Genomic DNA, 21076 nt, shown 5'->3' with positions numbered 1-21076 from the left:
TCAGTCTTGTTCATTTTAGAGATAATACAACCGGATCCGTTCTGAGCGGATGCAGACACATTATTATTATTGAGCTGATGCGTTTTTGCTGATCCCCTGCCTGATCTAGCAAAAACACAGATGTGAAAGTAGCCTAAATCACGTAATAAATGTGGAGCAAAGAATGTATGCAAGAGTTTTTAGGAGCAAAATTACACCAAAATTGGAGTGCATTTTGATTAGTAGCTATTGTCCTTTCCTAGACAAAGGGCGATCTGTCGAGGCCTCCTATATCTCTAAAGGCAGTTTTACAAGTGACTACGTAATAGACCCAGCTGAATGAAGACGCAGTTACAGCATGTGGAGCCCTGGAATGTGGATTAGAATGAGCTCAGTCTGATCCCTCCTCTTGTACAGTGTTACAAAACCACTGAACATCCCAGACCTCATATACTTTGAGCACAGCCTCCATCGCTCAGAATCACTACACCCCGGCTCCAAACAACTGCCCAGGTAAGGAGGTCTACACAGCAAAACTGCAATTTGACCAAATGTAATTAGGGTTTTTTTTATTATTTTTTTTCATTTCAGAAACATAAACTTGCAGCAGCGGCACATTTCTTTTCGTGCTGCAGTGTGTTTGTTATATGGTTTTATGGCATACATTGCCTGCACTATTTTATAGTGTGGGTTTTCAAATGGTTCACTAAATTCTAGACTTTTCTGTGTATTTTCTATTAAAACTTTAAGGGATAAATTTGAAGGATATTTCGCCATGTAAAATGCTAATATTACCCATCAAAGTTCACTTCGAAAACAGTTGTTTTTAATAGGAGATATGCACCTGTGGTTTATAGTGCTGACATTTTTCCACAAAGCTTTTTACGTGGTGTTTTTTTCCCATTAGTCAATGGTAGGGTGTGAAATACTCCAAAAGACACTAGTTTTCTATTTAGTGCATTTTGGGATTTTTTTTTTAATTGCAGTCAAAATACACGTGCAGAATTGAAAAACCCATCGAAGAAACGCTAGTAATCACCTGGGTTTTATAGGCTGATATCTCTTGAAATCCGCTTTGTATTTTTCAGCCAGGAGAAATAACCATGTGAAGATCTAGTGCCAAACCATGTCAGTAGGAAACTCCCTAATATAATGTGTACCAGTCCCAAGTGTCCTTCTCTTAGAGGATCCCAACCTTTAACCCATATCTCCGTCTCCTTAAATGTCCCTAGTTTTCACTTGATCAATAGACATGCTATAAAAAAATCAATCGCATTACTATAGAAAGCATCTGTTTGGTTCCGAAATTGCATGTTACATCCCAAGTTGCATATTATTTCATGACTTGGTGCATTATACACTTATATTCAAAGAACTTTATGTACAAATGTATAAATACAATAACATTTTTACTTGTAGAAATCGATCTTTCACCATAAAGGGGGTGCACTGTGTATAAGGCTACTTTCACATTAGCGTTTTTACTGGATCCGGCAGGGTTCAGCAAAAACTCTTCCGTTAGTAATAATACAACCGCCCGCATCCGTTATAAACGGATCCGGTTGTATTATCTTTAACATACCCAAGACGGATCCGTCATGAACTCCATTGAAAGTCAATAGGGGACAGATCCGTTTTCTATTGTGTCAGAGGTGCTATGTGCAGTAAGCCGGATTGGGGCAATTGCACACTGGCGCAAAATTAATAGTTTTTAGTTCGTGACGCCAATTGCAGCTTGCACAGGTACTGTAACAGGGCCCTTTAAGATGTACTAGCTCACGTACCAGGTGAGGAATGCCAGAGGGGGGTAATGTCTCTGTGTATGTCAACGGTGTCTCCTACCTTGATACGGCTGGACTCCTGGATCCTGGCTCACATGCAATAAAGTGAGTGTTGTTAGTAGGAGAAATTGAGGGTTGTAGTCGAAGTAAATGAGATCCAGACTTGAGATATAATCCAACTTGTCTTTACTAAATGATTGGCATCTTGAATCCATACGAGTTACAGCATAGGTCTTGGGTCCCAGCAGGTATTGGCAATATGTGGCAGGAACCAATATGTATTCTGCTTCTATTCATATGCCTAGAGAATCTGGCAGGTATCTATCTTCTGCTCTGTCTTCTGCTTAGTATGGGCCTGACTAGCTGAGGAGGTATTTGGCTTCTCCTGGACTCTGGATAAGTACTCACAGTTCTGCTCGCAGGGTATATTTTGTCCTGGAAGTCTGTAGATCTGGAGGTTCTGCTTGCTTTGTCACCAGCTGAGGTAGAAGACTCAGGCTGGGAAGAGTGATCCTTGGCCTCAGCCGAGGCTGGATCCTAGGTTGGGATCCCTGTTTCTGGGAGCTCCTACCAACACAGCCTTCCCCTAGCAGGGGGCTGGTACACACTCCCTTAACTTCCTCTCCTCCCCATGAGGTAGGATGTGGGAAGATTCCACTTCTCCTCAAAGAGGGGGAAGCTAGACTGGAATGAACTATTCCAATCTAGTAATACTAAACTGGCTAAGGTCTGCTGAACATATTGCTGCCACCTGCTGGTGTACATGGAAATTACAGCAAATACATTATACAGGCCTGGAAAATACACATAATGGAAAATGCATTGTTAGATCACACAAGATGACAATATACATATACACCTGACATGATGCAGCAGGGAGAAAGAGTTTAGTGACATACTCTGGGATGTTACACTATGTGGGCGTAGATTCAGCACCTAGAGGCTCCGTCTACTCACCCTTTATCCTGCCCAGGTCCTCCATTCTGCCCGCCCAGCTCCTCTTGATTGATGTCACGGTTCGCAGCATTGCTGATGAAATCCTGCGCCTGCGCCGTTCACTTCTGGTGCCGGCTTCCTCACTGTGACGTAGTCGGCGCACCAGGAGCGCATCATTCACTCACTGCGCCTGCGCGAATACAGAAGTGAACGGTGCAGGCACGGGATTAGGTCAGCGATGCTGCGAACCGTGACATCAATCAAGAGGAGCGGGGTGGGCAGAACAGGGGACCAGGGCGGGATAAAGGGTGAGTAGACAGAGCCTCTAGGTGCTGAATCTACGCCCACATAGCACCTAGAGCTCATTAGTATATTGTAAAAGTGTGTATTTTATCAGAACGGCTGCAGGAAGAAAGGTAAAAAACATACTGTTATGTAGTGCTGACATTAGCGCATCGCAGACATAACAGTAATTCTGATGGTAGAAACCCTTTAAAGTGGTTATCCAGGTATACATTTTCCCCTTTCCCTGTGCTTCCCCTGCCAGGCCCTGCAACTTACCACTGTACTTGCACTACTTTTTCTGTCTCACTCTGGAGATCTGGAGAGCGGTCACGTGACTGCGCCCTCCGTGGAGACTGTATTTCTTATGACATCACGATCAGACTCCGATGATCCCCTCTGTCAGAATCCCTACCTGAATGGTTGTGATGTCAGACCCATGTGATATTGGAATAGGCTGATCGAGCCCACTGCTTGTCATATCGAGGCTTTGTGGGAGGAAACATTAGGAAGAAGCAGCAGGGATGATGGAGGGTGTAGTGGACAGAGTTTTTCCACCCATGGAAGGGTGTAGTAGGCGGCTACATGTCTGGCTGATCCTGTAGCGCCCAGCGCTATGGGAAGCGTTGTGGCTGCTGCTCAGTTAAGGTTGTAAACAATTGAGTGCAGTGGGAGGTACTTTACTAGAGTGTATTCACATGGCCGTGTCCGTTTTGCGGACCATAGACCGCAGATCTGCAAAACACAGACACAGGCCATGTGCACCCCGCAATGTGGTGCTGAACTATTGACTTTGATGGGTCTGTGATCCGCAAGATGTGGCCAAAGATAGGTGTGCTTCAGGGTCCACGAGGCCGAATGCATTTGGGTGAATTTCGGAGAGAGAGGGAGATAGATAAAAAATGTAAAAAAGTAAGAGACAAAAAAAAGTATATGAGTCCTAAGACCTCAGAGTGTCATATTCTAATTTTCAGGCCATTTGGACCACTTTTAGTTTGGGTAGAATCAAATCAATCAGCCAAATTAAACCTGAATCGGATTTTGAGCAAATTGCTAATCTCTATATAATACATTTTCCAGTTGCATGTGTATAAATATATATATGTTACCTTCAGTAAATGCAAAGATCTGCTCTCATCTGAGAAGTAGATCCAAGGAGTAAAAAATCAACCTAGGCAGCCTATATTCTATGAATGTGGTTGTGTTGACATCAGAGGTGGAATAAAAAGTGGCCACATGAAAAAGTGGGTCCAAATTGAGAGAAGGCAGGGTCAACACATGTAGGCAGGAACAACAGAAATACTGTAATGCAGATTAAAATGCAGCCCAAAAGAACCAAATTCCACAGTGCAGCACAAAATGCTGCTGTCCGTGCCACAGTATGAAACTGTATAATCATCCTGAGGACGGCAATACAGTTGAATTCAGGAGGGCATTTGCGGCCCCTGGCCAGGAGCTTAAGTGCCTGATGCTCCTACATTAATCAATACTGAGAGCATCGGATCTTTATGTACCTGGCTGGAGTCCATGACGAGGGCTTGGGTGGACTCCTCGTCATCGGCCCATGGGAAATTTCCCGGTAGAGTCTATGGCCAGTCCGCCTCTGGATAACATCAGCTTATTAGGCTTTTGCCAGATATGAGTCTCAGATGTAACTTCAATTTTAAACTAGTTACACTTTTAAATAAGTATTTTGACCTTAAATATTTGATAAGTAGGAATCATAGGAATGCACAATTAAGTTGGATATGCACGCACAGACATTCCCTTTATGGAAGGCTATTACTTAGAGGGAGTGTTATTTTCCATTTTTTTAAATTAAGAATCAAACAACATTTTACATACAAATTCATAACTACGACATTATTACTTTTATTCCTTTTTAAAGCCACCCTTTAATACCGTCCCTACCTTCCCTCCCGCTGCGGTGCGTCACTCTGAATGAGGAGTCAGGACAAGGAAATTTTACATTATATCCTAATCCATTTTTCCTCTATATTTCTTTGTTTATAGAGAACCTTTTCATATTTTGTCATCTTGTTAACCAAATTATGGTCACATTTGGAACATCCCGTCAAAACCAAACCCGTGTAATCAAAAGTCTTGCCAAAAACATTACCTTTATCAAAAGAGTCATTTTGTATTTATGACAGTTTACCTTGAAGAGAACACCGAATATCCAGCATTCCACCCTAAAATGAATCACGACCTTCAATTTTTGGGTAATAAAGTCATCAATTGCAACCCAATATTCTTTTAATTCTGAGCAATACCAAAAAATGTGCGAGAAATCAGCACCTGGTGAATCACACCGTGGATAATTGGATGTGTTCCTTACCCCACATTTATTAAGCCACAGCAGCGTAACATAAGTTCTGTATAAAATATTAAATTGAACTACAACGTAATTAAATTTGTGGGACACTAGTCTCATATTAGACAATATGTTCTCTCAGTCATCTAATTGTATAATTGAGCATTTGACTCCCCAAGCTATTTGTCCAGGAGAGAAGGTGTTATTAAAAAGTGCTTTAACTAACTAGTAATTTATAAAATTGAGCAATCTTAAAGAGGACCTTTCACCGATCCTGACATTGTGAACTAAGTATACAGACATGGAGAGCGGCGCCCGGGGATCTCACTGCACTTCTTTTCTCCCAGGCTGTGAGCTCTGCAATGCGATTGGCCAGCGCTAGAGCAGAACAAGGGCAGACTCCGCCTACCATAACTTAGTGACCGGAATCTCCGCCTACCATAACTTAGTGACCGAAGATACCGGAGGGCATAGCGGGAGAACGGAGCGGCGCCCAGGGATAATAGTAAGTGCAGTGAGATCCCCAGGCGCCGCTCTCCATGTCTGTATACTTAGTTCACAATGTCAGGATCGGTGAAAGGTCCTCTTTAAGCTTGTGACTAGTGATGAGCGGCTTATGCAATATTCGTCTTTGCGATATTTCGCGAATTTTTCTCATAATATTTGCAATAAATTCGTAAATGCTAGAATTCGTGATCTCCAGTCATGATCTCCAATATTTTTTGGCGCAATACATGCAACTTCACATTTTATCAGGTCTGAGTAGATATTACTGATTGGTGCACTAAGTATTGTTGTGACATCACAGCACTATGTCTGTAGCATGTATGTATGGACAGCAGAACCTATCACACTGCCTAACACCCTGCACTGGAACCTATCAGCTACACTATATCAGGATATAACCTACACTGACTATGTCCAACTATCTGTATTATATATATATAAGTTAACTAACTAATCTAATGTAATTTGATAAGGAATATGATCCAGGTGAAGGCACAGAGCACAGCAATGACAGCAATGCTATCTCTCTCTGTCTCTCTCAGAACTTCAAAAAAACTGCAGAAAATGGCTGCTGGGGAGGCCCACGGCGGCTGTTCTCAGAACTGCCTGCTCCCGGTGACTGCATTTGATTTCAGACCGGCTCCCGGTACAGGCACAGGTAAGGGCTTACCTGTGCATCGCTGGACGGGTGAGTCTACCTTACTAAAGATGGCAGCCCGCATGTGTTTGCTGGCGAACACTGCGAACTGACCATCACTGATCCTCACTACCTGTGAAACATAAAAAATATTATTTTTCTGCCAGTACTAATCCCCTGCCAATTCCTCTAGAACCTGTAAGTAATGATTATGCCAAAGGGGCGTACAACCCAAAGATCCCTTTATTCCCAACCAGCGTCTAATAGTACGACAGGACCTACTAAACAGTTTCCGAGCCTCTCTATAATCCTCTTGTATGATAGATAATTAGCTGGATTCCAGTAAGGTAAACATGATATCAAAGGAAAATTTTCTCACCAGGATCCTACACAATGGACTTTCCTGCCATTGACAAAATAACCATAACTGTGCGGATATAAAGTAACCCTTAAAGTATGAAAGGTTCAACCCTCCCTTTTCTATCGGTTTATAAAAATGTTCCATTTTAAGTCTTACATGCTTTCTGCCCCAAATTAGATCATTAATAATTCTCTCGGTTAGTTTAAAGAATTTATCCTCAATACATATTGGTGAGTTCCTCAGAATGTACAGGAACTGGGCTAGAATCACCATCTTAATAAGGGATATTCCATGGGCTCTAGATAGAAGAAGTCTGAGCCACGTCGCAATTTCGGCTCTAGTTTTAGTTATCAGTGGAATCAGATTAATGAGCAAATAATCTTCAATCCTAGGAGATATCAACATACCCACATATTCAAATGAGTCAGAAATCTTCAAAATATTCAAGAGCCCCTCATTGAAAAGCTGAAAACTATCTAAGGGCATAAGAGTGGTTTTTGATCAATTAATATCCAGACCTGATACTAGGGAGTGTTGTTTTTATTACGTAAAACTGCAGGAAGATCTAGGTAGTGACCAGGAACAGCAGAACATATATACCTTTTGTGGGGCTTTTATTATCAGGAGTTGTGTGAATATGAACTTTTAATCTACCGGGTTCTGCTCCTGCCACCTTCTCAGGCGATGGAGCTTCACATAAAGTGATCTTTGCATTGAGCTGCTTCACAGCCCCAACTCTCTCCTCTGTGTGACAGCTGTAATCATCTCCTGGTTGGATGTCAAACAATAAAGCTTCACCTCCAGGGAAGAACCTTGCAGGAGCAGAACCTTGCAGAATAAAAGTAAAAATTCTCACAACTCCTGATAATAAAATCTCCACAAAAGATATGTTTGTCCTGCTCTCCACAACCCATACCTACACTGCGTGCAGAATTATTAGGCAAATGAGTATTTTGACCACATCATCCTCTTTATGCATGTTGTCTTACTCCAAGCTGTATAGGCTCGAAAGCCTACTACCAATTAAGCATATTAGGTGATGTGCATCTCTGTAATGAGAAGGGGTGTGGTCTAATGACATCAACACCCTATATTAGGTGTGCATAATTATTAGGCAACTTCCTTTCCTTTGGCAAAATGGGTCAAAAGAAGGACTTGACAGGCTCAGAAAAGTCCAAAATAGTGAGATATCTTGCAGAGGGATGCAGCACTCTTAAAATTGCAAAGCTTCTGAAGCGTGATCATCGAACAATCAAGCGTTTCATTCAAAATAGTCAACAGGGTCGCAAGAAGCGTGTGGAAAAACCAAGGCGCAAAATAACTGCCCATGAACTGAGAAAAGTCAAGCGTGCAGCTGCCAAGATGCCACTTGCCACCAGTTTGGCCATATTTCAGAGCTGCAACATCACTGGAGTGCCCAAAAGCACAAGGTGTGCAATACTCAGAGACATGGCCAAGGTAAGAAAGGCTGAAAGACGACCACCACTGAACAAGACACACAAGCTGAAACGTCAAGACTGGGCCAAGAAATATCTCAAGACTGATTTTTCTAAGGTTTTATGGACTGATGAAATGAGAGTGAGTCTTGATGGGCCAGATGGATGGGCCTGTGGCTGGATTGGTAAAGGGCAGAGAGCTCCAGTCCGACTCAGACGCAAGCAAGGTGGAGGTGGAGTACTGGTTTGGGCTGGTATCATCAAAGATGAGCTTGTGGGGCCTTTTCGGGTTGAGGATGGAGTCAAGCTCAACTCCCAGTCCTACTGCCAGTTCCTGGAAGACACCTTCTTCAAGCAGTGGTACAGGAAGAAGTCTGCATCCTTCAAGAAAAACATGATTTTCATGCAGGACAATGCTCCATCACACGCGTCCAAGTACTCCACAGCGTGGCTGGCAAGAAAGGGTATAAAAGAAGAAAATCTAATGACATGGCCTCCTTGTTCACCTGATCTGAACCCCATTGAGAACCTGTGGTCCATCATCAAATGTGAGATTTACAAGGAGGGAAAACAGTATACCTCTCTGAACAGTGTCTGGGAGGCTGTGGTTGCTGCTGCACGCAATGTTGATGGTGAACAGATCAAAACACTGACAGAATCCATGGATGGCAGGCTTTTGAGTGTCCTTGCAAAGAAAGGTGGCTATATTGGTCACTGATTTGTTTTTGTTTTGTTTTTGAATGTCAGAAATGTATATTTGTGAATGTTGAGATGTTATATTGGTTTCACTGGTAAAAATAAATAATTGAAATGGGTATATATTTGTTTTTTGTTAAGTTGCCTAATAATTATGCACAGTAATAGTCACCTGCACACACAGATATCCCCCTAAAATAGTTAAAACTAAAAACAAACTAAAAACTACTTCCAAAAATATTCAGCTTTGATATTAATGAGTTTTTTGGGTTCATTGAGAACATGGTTGTTGTTCAATAATAAAATTAATCCTCAAAAATACAACTTGCCTAATAATTCTGCACTCCCTGTAGTGCTGTCAGCAGTTTTACATGGTCAAATTATTGACAGACTCCCTTTAAATGGCATTACTATATGTATGCACATGCTGAAGCAGAGGATGCAACGCCTGTCACCTCCATGACTGCTGCCACAATTGTTTACATGTGCGCCCATCCTGCACCTGGTACTGGTATTTTCTTTGCTGGTCTTGATTCCCACTGTGTCTCTGAAAAAAGCACCAAATTTATGCAGAGGTACACGCCTCTCACAGATTTGGCACATCCTCCTGCTGGCTGTGTAACAGTTTAAAATCTATGGCGGCCTCCTAGCTGAAAAAAGATAAATGTGGCTGGCCTACTATGCCACCCTCTTCCCACCCTCACTACACTCCCTTTTCTTACCATTGGTATGGAGGGAGTAAAGCTGCAAAAAAAAGCACGCAAACTAAATGCGCAACTTTTTGGCGCCACAACAGTGGTGCATATAGCATAGTAAATGTCACCCTTAGTATTTAAATTGAAGGTCTTTTTAAATGCTGCAGACGTCTGAAACAAACTTGTTGTCATGTTCCTTGGAAAATTTCCTTGAAAATATATTTCATGTAACATGATGCATTTTCTTACTGAAGGGATGAATCTGCAACTTGGAAAAAGCCATGCATGTTCATACAGATACTGGATGTCTTCCAGTGGTATGTCATTCCAAGCTGTTTAAACCTGTTCTTCTAGTTCAGCCAAGGTGGTTTTTGACTGCTGCGTATGGAAGATTTGTTTCCCCATCCAGTCCTAGACATTCTCGCTGGGGGAGAGATCTGATGACCGAGCTGGCCAGGGGAGCTGTTGAATACCCTGAAGAGCATGTTGTGTAGCGTGTGCAGTGTGTGGGAGGGCGTTATCTTGTTGGAACACCACATCTCCTAAGTAGGACTGGTTCCACATTGCCCTGGACATACTGAAGGCTGGTCAACGTTACACCAGAATACCAGACAGGAATGACTATGATAGCTAATAGCATCCAGCACCATGACACCTGGTGTTGGTCCTGTGTGTATCCACACTGTGCATGATAACAGTAGGTCCTCCTGCAGACTCTGATGTGGCCATCATTAGTACCAAGGCAGAACCTGCTTTTATCACTGAACACTATTTTTTGTCATTGATGGCCACATCAGAGTTCGCAGGAGGGCTGGAGGGTGACTACTGGTATCAGGCATAGTGTGGAGAGACACAGAACCAACACCAGGTGTCAATAGCTAGTATAGCCGATCCCATCTGGTGTTTGTGGAGGGAACATTGACCAGCCTTTGGTATGTCCAGTACATTGTGGAACTAATTCTATTCCCTTCTTTGACTCAGAAGACGTTACGTTCCACAAAGATACTGCCTGCCAACACACTACCAGCACTACAGAACATGCTCCAGCAGCTCCCCTGACCAGTTCAATTGGCAGATCTCTCCCTCATAGTGATGGACGAACATCTGCCGGGACGGTTCGCGAACGCGATCGTGCGAACGCAATCAAATGTTCGCGAACCGCAAGTTCGCGGAGGGTCCAAATTATTTTAATGGCAGGCGAACCTGAAAAACCTTCAGCTCATATTTGCAGCCAAGAAATAATTACCAGAAGTGCACAAATAGTCCCACAACATGGACAGTGACATAACAGATGTATTATTCGAATTTGCGATCTCCATTTATTATTTTTTTCAATGCGAAATTTCGGCAATATATTTTTCGCGTACGTGCATGCGAAAATGCACTATACAGTACCCAAATGCACTATAAAGAAAGTATATTGGTATATAACACCCCGCTTCTATCAGTTTTTTTGGGGGGGACTGGTATATCACAGCAGTAGAAATGATTTGTTCCAATAACGCTTGTCCCTCTATATACCTGCGGTATCGCAGCAGAACCGCACACAACTGCCGCACAATACAAATGCACTATAATATACTTTCTAACATAGAAAGTATATTATAAGGCTACTTTCACACTACCGTTCGGAGCGGGTCCGTCTGATGTCTGCTCAGACGGATCCGCTCCTATAATGCAGACGTTTGTATCCGTTCAGAACGGATCCATCTGCATTATAACTTAGAAAAAATTCTAAGTGTGAAAGTAGCCTGAACGGATCCGTCAAGACTTTACATTGAAAATCAATGGGGGCGGATCCGTTTGAAGATTGAGCCATATTGTGTCATCTTCAAACGGATCCGTCCCCATTGACTTACATTGTAAGTCTGGACGGATCCGCTTGCCTCCGCACGGCCAGGCGGACACCCGAACACTGCAAGCAGCGTTCAGGTGTCCGCTCACTGAGCGGAGCGGAGGCTGAGCGCTGGCAGGCGGATGCATTCTCAGTGGATCCGCCTCCACTCAGAAGCATTAGGGCTGGACGGATGCATTCGGGGCCGCTTGTGAGCCCCTTCAAACGGAGCTCACAAGCGGACACCCGAACACTAGTGTGAAAGTAGCCTTACATTGTACAAGGAAGGCAATCCATTAGAATATACATGAAGATAAAACGTAACCTTTAATCATTTTACTATGAGGGTCCATTCACACGTCCGTAAGTGTTTTGCGGATCCACAAAACACGGACACCTGCAATGTGCATTCCGCAATTTGTGGACCGCACATCGCCGGCACTATAATAGAAAATGCCTAATCTTGTCTGCAATTGCGGACAAGAATAGGACATGTTCTATTTTTTGGGGGAAACGGAAGCACATATGCAGAAGTGCGGATCCGCAAATGCGAATGCGGACAGCACATTATGGCCCCATTGAACAGAACAGATGCGGATGTGTGAATGGAAAAGATATCTCTCAAAATGAAAATAAATTAAATTATTAAAGTTAAAGGGGTTCTGCACTTTGTTTTAACTGATGATCTATCCTCTGGATAGATCATCAGCATCTGATCGGCGGGGGTCCGACACCCAGGACCCGATCAGCTGTTTGAGAAGGCAGCGGCGCGGCCTTCTCACTGTTTACCATTGGCCCAGTGACGTCACGACTAGTATCAACTAGCGTGGGCGGGGCTAAGCTCCATTTAAGTGAACAGAGCTTAGCCCCGCCCATGCTAGTTGATACTAGTCGTGACGTCACTGGGCCAGCTGTAAACAGCGATAAGGCCGCGGCGCTGCTGAAGTGTCGCTGCCTTCTCAAACAGCTGATCGGCGGGGGTCCCGGGTGTCGGACCCCCGCCGATCAGAGGCTGATGATCTATTCAGAGGATAGGTGAAAATCAAACAGTGGTGGCAGCATCTCCCATCATTCCATCTTTATTAGAGCTTCACAGCATACAAAAAATCTGCAACGTTTCGGCTGTGCAATGTTGCATATGAAAACCCACACCCAGGAACACTAACAATTGTCAGAACCAATCAAACATAGCCATATCATCCACCCATCCCATTACCTCTCTGCACACAGACTCCCATACTAATCACATCACCTGTAGTTACCCTCTCCTTATCCGCAATGGTTTCAGCTGTGGTCCGCGTCCTTAAAACCACACTGCGCATGTCCATGTATCGACTAGCCCCGCTCCACGTCACACACGCGCGCCCCGGAGCGAAGTCCCGCAATAAGCGACGTCAGAAACAGCTGACCACAGCATCATAGAGACTCCGCCCCGCTCGCCCGCGCAGACATGGAGCTAGGCGTCGCGTTACCTAGGGGATGCAGCCGCGTCAGTGAGTAGGGACCGTGTATGAAGCAACCATAATTTATGGCCACAACTGTAGCACCCTGGGACAACATATATGCTTAATATCCACAGCGTATCACAGTGGATACTGCTCAAACCATAAATGCAGTGTAAATAACCGTCATCTTATACTATTATCATACAGATTGGGCGCTGTATAGAACATATTACACTGCACCAGGCAACAGGTGTATCGTCTGTGTGCATGGATATATTAAATGGTGATGCATGATATAGTCAAATCTGACCATTTAAAAAAAAAAAGAAAAAAAAAGGATCCTAGCATGGGTGGGACCTCAGCCCCCTATAGAATATCATAAAAACACTATCTATATAGAACACTGATGAGGATCATCCACCAACCTAATCAATACTGGCTACATTAAACTCTAAATTAAGCCCATAGGGCTGTAGAGATCTCAAAGTATGGATCCATTTCAATTCCTTCCTCCTGAGTAATTCATTTTCATCACCTCCCCTCCTCAGTGGCTCCACAGAATCTATTGCATGAAAACGGAGCTGGTTAATGGAGTGCCCGCAGTCAATGAAGTGTTTCGCTACCGGTTCTTCTATCATGGCCTTCCTAATGGTGCTCTTGTGCTTATTTATTCGCTCCCTGAGCTCCATAGTGGTTTCTCCCACATAAATGTAGCTACAGGGGCACTGTATCATGTAGACTACGTCTCTGGATCTACAGGTGTAGTATTCCCTAATCTTGAAGGTTTTCCCACTATATCGATGGGTAAATACATCACCTTTCATGATCCCACTGCAGTTACAGCATGATAAACATGGAAAATTACCCGTTTTCCTAGGTGCCAATAAAGTCTGTTTTTCTGTTCTAGCTCCGCCTACATCGGATTTGACTAGTCTGTCCCGTATACAGACACTCCTTCTGTATGCCATCATCGGGGCGATGCAAATTCCCTCGTATCAGGCATTCCTCGATGGAGGATATGCCAATCCTTCCTGAGGATATTAGATATCGCACCACTATCGCCACCGAAGATGGACACAAAAGGAATCCTGTTCTCAGTCCCTGTCCGTGTGGATCCACTCAAAACCGTTTCACGATTGACCGCCAAAACTTTACTCCTAGTCCTCTGCAGTAAGGTGCGAGGATAACCCCTTCTCATAAACTTCCTGCACATCTCATCTGTTCTGGTAAGGAATCTGTCATCATCGGATACTATTCTTCGTACACGCAACAATTGGCTCCATGGTAAAGAATCAACCATGCGTCGGGGATGATTACTGTCATAAATCAATAATGTGTTTTTGTCGGTCACTTTTTGGAAGAGATCAGTCCTGATTTCTCCATTCTCAATGTATACACGTACAGCAAGGAATTGTAACTCTTCCATTGATGCCGTCCAGAGAATAGATCATCAGTTAAAACAAAGTGCAGAACCCCTTTAAGCAAAAAGCATAGATGTGGTAACAAGTGCTCGGCGGCACCAAATCAGAAATCATATGTCCTACCACAATCCAGGGGGTTCCAGTGCACATCCATGAATCCCGGAGGGAAAGCAAAAAACATCCATCCCTGGGCTAGATGATGATGATGATGTGGTATTGAAGGACAGGGTGGGCAAAGAACTGTCCCTGATATTGCCCTACAGGGGGGTGCTATTCTGGCCCTGATAGCCTAACCACAGATCACCCACCCTGATAAGAGCGACCCTGTCCGGAACCTTACCCTATATAAAAATGGCCCTAGTAAGCCCCTAGCCCCTAGGCCCCTGACTTCCAGGTGATCACTATATAGATCTATGTGTTTTTGACTCATTATAAAAGTATATTATAAGTATATCGCACCCCTCTGTGTATCACACCTATCGATAGTACACCTATACCAGTCCTTATAAAGACTTTTGTGGCCCTATTAGCTAGCGTTTGGTGTCCCTAACAGCCTGTCCCTGCTCCAAACAGCAACCTCTCCCTACACTGGCAAAACACTGAATGTAAAATGGCGGTCAGATCGGGTTTATATATAAGGTAGGGGGTGTGTCCATGTGCTGAAACGTCTCAATTGGCTGTCCTGTACCACCTGATGGATGTGTCATGGGTCAAAGTTCTTCATAATGTAAAAGAATATGGCGGGCGCAAATTTCTCCATATGTTCGCATGTTCAGCGAATCGTGAACACGCAAAGTTCGCCGTGAAACGACCGCCGGGGCGAACCGCAAGGCCATCTCTACTCCCTCATTGAGAATGTCTGAGATTGGACAGGAAGACAGATCTCCCAGAGCAGCCAACAATCACCTTGGTTGAACTACAGGTCCAAGTAGAAAGTGCTTGGAATGACATACCAGGCATATATACAGTATATACTTTACTGGTAACAGAGGAGTATTGTAGTTGTCATGATGTAGGTGGTATTATCAACCATTGCCCAAAATTTGTGACCCAAGCCCATCTCCAGTAAAAGCTAGCAGTTGCAACAATTCCTAACCTAGAGACTCACAGAGAGAACATTATATGTATGATGAGTGTGAAGGAAATTGGAGGTAATTTGTGAGCAATAGAGAAACCTAAGCCTTGATATGGTAATAATGCAATCTAACATAGTATCAACCATTGTGCACTGACAAATGTTTCTGAAAAAAAGAAAAATATACACACTTGATCAAGAATAATATATCTGCTGGAAATACTTGGTCTATGACAAATCATCTTAAAAAAAAAACAAAAAAAAACACTTGATATAGGACAAGACACCTGTATAAAACACCTGATTTAGAGCAATACACCTGCATGAGATTCCTGATCTAGGACAATACAGTAGAAGTGATTGCTGCCAATCAAGTGTTCATTTACTTTTACTCCCTGCACTGTGGAGGTTTATTCATTGTGCTCAATAAAAAAACATGAAGGACACAGCTGTTTGTTTCTATTAGTTTAATTAGATTGCGTTTGTCTATAATTGTGACTTAGATAACAATCAGATCACATTCTATTAGTAGGCAATGCAGAAATCCAGAAAATTCCAAAGGGTTCACTTACTTTTGCAACTGTACACCTGCATGGAAAAACCTGAGCTAGTGTAATACATCTGCAATAAGACACCTAATCTAGAACTATGCAGCTGCACAAAACATCTGCTCTAGCAATTGTTCTAAGGCCATACAACTGGATGAGACATCCAGTCTAGAGCAATACACTTATATGGACACCTGAGCTATAGCAATGCACCTACATGAAACACCTGAGCTAGATCAATTCAACTGCATGAAACACCTGAGCTAGAGCAATACACAGATCAATATGCCTACATAAACAACACCTGAGCTAGATAAATACACCTGCATAAAAACACATGAGCTAGATAAATACACCTGCATAAAAACACCTGAGCTAGATCAATACACCTCCATAAAAAAAACACCTGAGCTAGCTCAATACATTTTCAGGAGGTACCTGAGCTAGATCAATACACCTGCATAAAAAACACCTGAGCTAGATCAATACATTTTCAGTAGGTACCTGAGCTAGATCAATACACCTGCATGAAAAACACCTGAGCTAGATCAAAACATTTTCAGGAGGTACCTGAGCTAGAGCAATATACCTGCATGAAACATTTGCACTAGGGCAATAAACATGCATGAAACATCTGAGCTACATCAATACACCTGCATGAGACGCCTGAGCTAAAACTATATAGCTGCACAAGATATCTGCTCTAAAAATGTATATAGGGCCAAACATGTGCAGGAAACACCCTATCTAGAGCAATACAGCTAAGAGACACGTGAGCTAGAGCAATAAATCTGATCTAGAACTAAACATCTGCACAAGACACCGGATTTACTATTGATTTAGACAGGGGTTGTTTTTAACAACAGGTTCTCTACTCAACGGCGGACACGCGGTGTCACGACACATGTTTACATATACATACACCATATATATGCAACACACATACACATAAATACACCATATACATGGTACACATACATAAATACACCATATATACACTACACACACATACCATCCAACTTAGCAGCTAAACTATCAGCGGCGCACAAAGCAATGGAAGTGAACATCTCCAGCTGCTGTGCAGCTGCCAGAGCACCGGATCGGGACTCATTCGGTAACACGGTTCTCCGATCCAGTTGTGATTTTAACGACGGATCTGGAGAACTGGAGGCAACTGTCTGAATCCCATGCCTGGATCTAGAGCAATGCAACTTCATTAGACACCTGATCTAAAGTAATACACCTGCATGAGTCCCCTGATGTAGAGCACTACACCTGCAGGAGATGCTTGATCTAGAGCAATACACCTGATCTAGCATTTGATCTAGGGCAATAAAACTGCATGAAGCACCTGATCTAGAGCAATATACCTTCTACTAATTAACCATGATGCTTAATATCCAGTACGGTTGTGAGTTGGGCAGGATGATATATAGCACAGTTGTGGGACCTCTGCCACGTGAGAGTGCAACCACCGTCTTCCATCCAGGAGCTATTGGTGATAGGGTATGTTCACATGTAGTGGTTGGGGTGCAGTTAAAGGGGTTTTCCAGGAGTTTTATACTGATGACCTATTCTGTGGATAGGTCATCAGTATCTGATTGGTGGGGGTCCGATAACTGGGACCCCCCGATGATCAGCTGTTTGAGAATATTGTGGTGCTCGCAGTAGTGCTGCAGCCTTCTTTCTCTAAGCTTTCCCTAGGTTTTTATAGGTGAAACACCTTTATTTAACATCAAACCACACCTCAACACATAAGTGTGAACATACCCTATCACATAAGTTCTCTGTTTCTTTTCTTCCAAGACGGAAGAACCCCTAACACAGAAAAGAGAGGCGCCTCTAACTGCATTGATCCTGCTTTTGTACCTGGAGCAATAATACTATTATACTGTATGCTGGTTTAAGACTAGTATACATTGCCATGCAACACTATTACATGTATTACTTAGTAGTGAGTTGAAGAGTAATTGTCTTTGTTTTTCTTTAGGAATCGAATTGTCATGGGCTCCATGTTTTACCCCACCTTCATCTTATACATATATGCCTTCTGCGGTGGGAGCACAGGGACACTGCCCACAGAAGAATCACAAATATTGACAGTCATGTTCCAAAAGGTGAATGACATATGGAACACATTCCTCGTTGGAATTCCCATCCAAAATAATCCAGACAACTATACATATGGGGCATGTACTCTGCAACCAAATCCAAGTCTGAATGCGAGTGAAGCCAAAATCACAGGATTGGTCATGCTCAAGCAGACATATCCCAATGGAAAGCTTGAAGCATACTTCACTATACAAGGATTTCCCTTGAATTCAAATGGATCTAACAGAGCAATTCATATCCATAGCTTTGGGGATGTAAGCAATGGCTGTGAGTCTACTGGTCCACATTACAACCCCTTTTCCGTAAATCATCCTATGCACCCAGGGGACTTTGGGAATTTTGAAGTGCAAGATGGGAAGATCAAGAAACATCTGACAAACCTTGAAGCTACATTCTTTGGTCCATATTCTGTTTTTGGCAAAGCCATTGTCGTTCACAAGATGGCTGATGACTTAGGCAAAGGCAATAACCAGGCCAGTTTGGAAACTGGGAATAGCGGCATACGTGTTGCTTGTTGTGTGATTGGTTCCAGTAACAAGGCCAGCTGGGATAAGTTCACCACATTTTATGAAAACTTCTAAAAATCTCATCTTTAATCGTGCAAATGTCCAAAATTGTAACTATAATTTTGGGGTTGAAGGCAATCATCTTGTGTAATACTTTGCAGATTTTATTTCTAGCACTTGCATTAGGCCTGGGAGTGTTCATAATATAATTTAAAGGGGTTTTCCGAGACCAGGAACTTCTTTTAAAAGTTACAGGCCGGGTGCAGGAGTTAAAAAAAAGAGACTCACCTGTCACCACACTCCGATCCCAGTGCTGAGCTCCCTCCTTCTGTGCTCCTGGTCCCCATTAGACCAGAAAAGTAAAGTGCAGTCTACATGTGCATCACTTCCAATCAATGGCCTCAGCGGGGGCAGCGATCAAGTGCTGTGCTTGCACACGTTACCGATGGTTGGCCAGCAGAATTGATGTGCATAGACGGCATATCACACTTTCAGTTCAGCAGGGACTGGAACCAGAGGAGAAGGGAGCTGGACACTAGAATTGGAGTGCCAGTAACAGGTGAATCTTTTTTATACCCCTGCACTCTGTCTGTGAACATGAAATGGGGTTCCTGGTCTCGGAGAACCCCATTAAATATGGTTTTTAGTAATTTCTGTTAAATAAAACTTGGTATGATTCCAGTTATACATATCTATTCACATGAGTCACATCATCTCTCTTCAAATCTGATCAAGATACAAAAATCAATCAGCGCTATTAATGTAAACACATTCCGATTGCTTCCAAAGGTCTACATGTTCAGGACAATGCAGTTTGAATCTCCAGAGCAGAGTTTCTCCTACTTCAGTCCTCAGGGCCCACATGCCGGTCATGTTTTCAGGATTTCCTTAGCATTGACCAGGTGATATAATTTGTGTCAATTAATCAGGACTTTCTCTTGGAAATTCTCAAATCATGACAGGCAGATGGCTCCTAAGGACTGGTGGTGAGGAACTCTGCTCTAGAGCACATTTCTCCAATCAGTGGCTAATGGGCACCAGGTTTTCTCAGTCCACTTGGCTGGGACTCCTACAAAAGTAAGTAATGACATATTGCTAGGATATTAGCACTAACAGAAGAACTCTGCACTCAGACGTGATGCAAATCTGATGTTTCAGTTTACGCGACAGACGTTCCTCAAACAATTCTGTCTGTAAAAACAGCAAATACAACAGCATAGTAATGTAATATAGAACACATAAAATACACATAAATGAACTACTATGGAAACATCTATGAACTTTGTGGTTGAATTGCTCAATCAAGCAATCGCTTACTGATCAGAGGGGTCCAGCTGCCAGGCCTTTAGATCAATACAATGAAGGGGCCACAGTGCTAGCAGCTAAAGGGGTATTCCAGTTTTGCAATTTTCAGCATTGACAGGAAACAACACATATCACTTAATAATAGTGATTGTTTATCTGTAATGCCCCGATTTCCTGCACTCCATCGTGGTCATGTGACATTTCTCACTGTGTTGGTTCCCTATGCCGATGACATCACATCTACATCCGAGTAGCGGCAAGGATTGTAAGGTTCTTCCCTGTACACACAACATCATGAGTAACATTGCCTCTGTGGGCGGTGTTCTGCTCATTCTCCTGGACCCTGCCCTGTAAACGTGATGCTGTGTCTTAGGCCTCATGCACACGAACGTTGTTGTGGTCCACATCCGAGCCGCAGTTTTTGCGGCTTGGATGCAGACCCATTCACTTCAGTGTGCTGTCCGCATCTGTTGCTCCGTTCCGTGGTCCGCAAAAAAAATATAACCTGTCCTATTCTTGTCCGTTTTTGCGGACAGGAATAGGCAGTTATATCATACGTCTTAGGCTACTTTCACACTAGCGTTTTGGCCTTCCATTTCTGAGATCCGTCATGGGCTCTCAGAAGCGGTCCAAAACTGATAATGCATTCTGAATGGAGAAGGATCCGCTCAGAATGCATCAGTTTGCCTCCGTTCAGTCACCATTCCGCTCTGGAGGCGGACACCAAAACGCTGCTTGCTGTCCGCTTGACGAAGCAGAGCCAAACGTTTTCTCTGACACAATAGAAAACAGATCCGTCCCCCATTGACTTTCAATGGTGTTCATGACGGATCCGTCATGGCTATAGAAGACCTAATACAACTGGATTTGTTCATGACGGATAACGGAAGCGTTTTTGCAGATCCATGACGGATTCGCAAAAAACGCTAATGTGAATGTAACCTTAGCCAGTTAGGTCCCTGTTCAGACTGTCTCTCAAACCTACCCTTCACTAGCAAATGTCGCAGGTTCATACTGCGTCTAAAACTAACCAGTGGACACTGATTAGCTACCTCTTTTAGCTGGGGATCACTTGCTATTATGTGCCAATTCCTCTTTACAGAGGCCTTGATTGCATCCGCCATAGGACGAAACTGGAAAGAAAAAGTACATATTTTTTCTTTCTTTTTGTTTTTATTAGTTTGTAGTAACATATATTGATCCTGA

At 43.2% G+C, this 21076-nt stretch overlaps 1 protein-coding gene across 1 annotated transcript; it reads left to right on the top strand.

Moving 5' to 3' along the window:
- Positions 1 to 407: 407 nt before the first annotated feature.
- Positions 408 to 19256, top strand: LOC120990302 (extracellular superoxide dismutase [Cu-Zn]-like). The gene is made up of 2 exons (XM_040419024.1): positions 408 to 492; positions 17938 to 19256. Exon 2 carries the CDS (start codon positions 17951 to 17953, stop codon positions 18638 to 18640), a length of 690 nt encoding a protein of 229 aa, XP_040274958.1. The 5' UTR covers positions 408 to 492; positions 17938 to 17950; the 3' UTR covers positions 18641 to 19256.
- The last annotated feature ends 1820 nt before the right edge of the window (positions 19257 to 21076 follow it).

This window comes from Bufo bufo, chromosome 2, assembly GCF_905171765.1.
Source record: "Bufo bufo chromosome 2, aBufBuf1.1, whole genome shotgun sequence".
Classification (NCBI taxonomy): Eukaryota; Metazoa; Chordata; class Amphibia; order Anura; family Bufonidae; genus Bufo; species Bufo bufo.
Note: the sequence above shows the minus strand (reverse complement) of the source record. Positions and strands in the feature narration are given on the sequence as shown.

What these genes read in the sequence shown, in the direction of transcription:
- LOC120990302 (XM_040419024.1), top strand. Translation starts at nt 17,951, where the DNA reads ATGGGCTCCATGTTTTACCCCACCTTCATCTTATACATATATGCCTTC.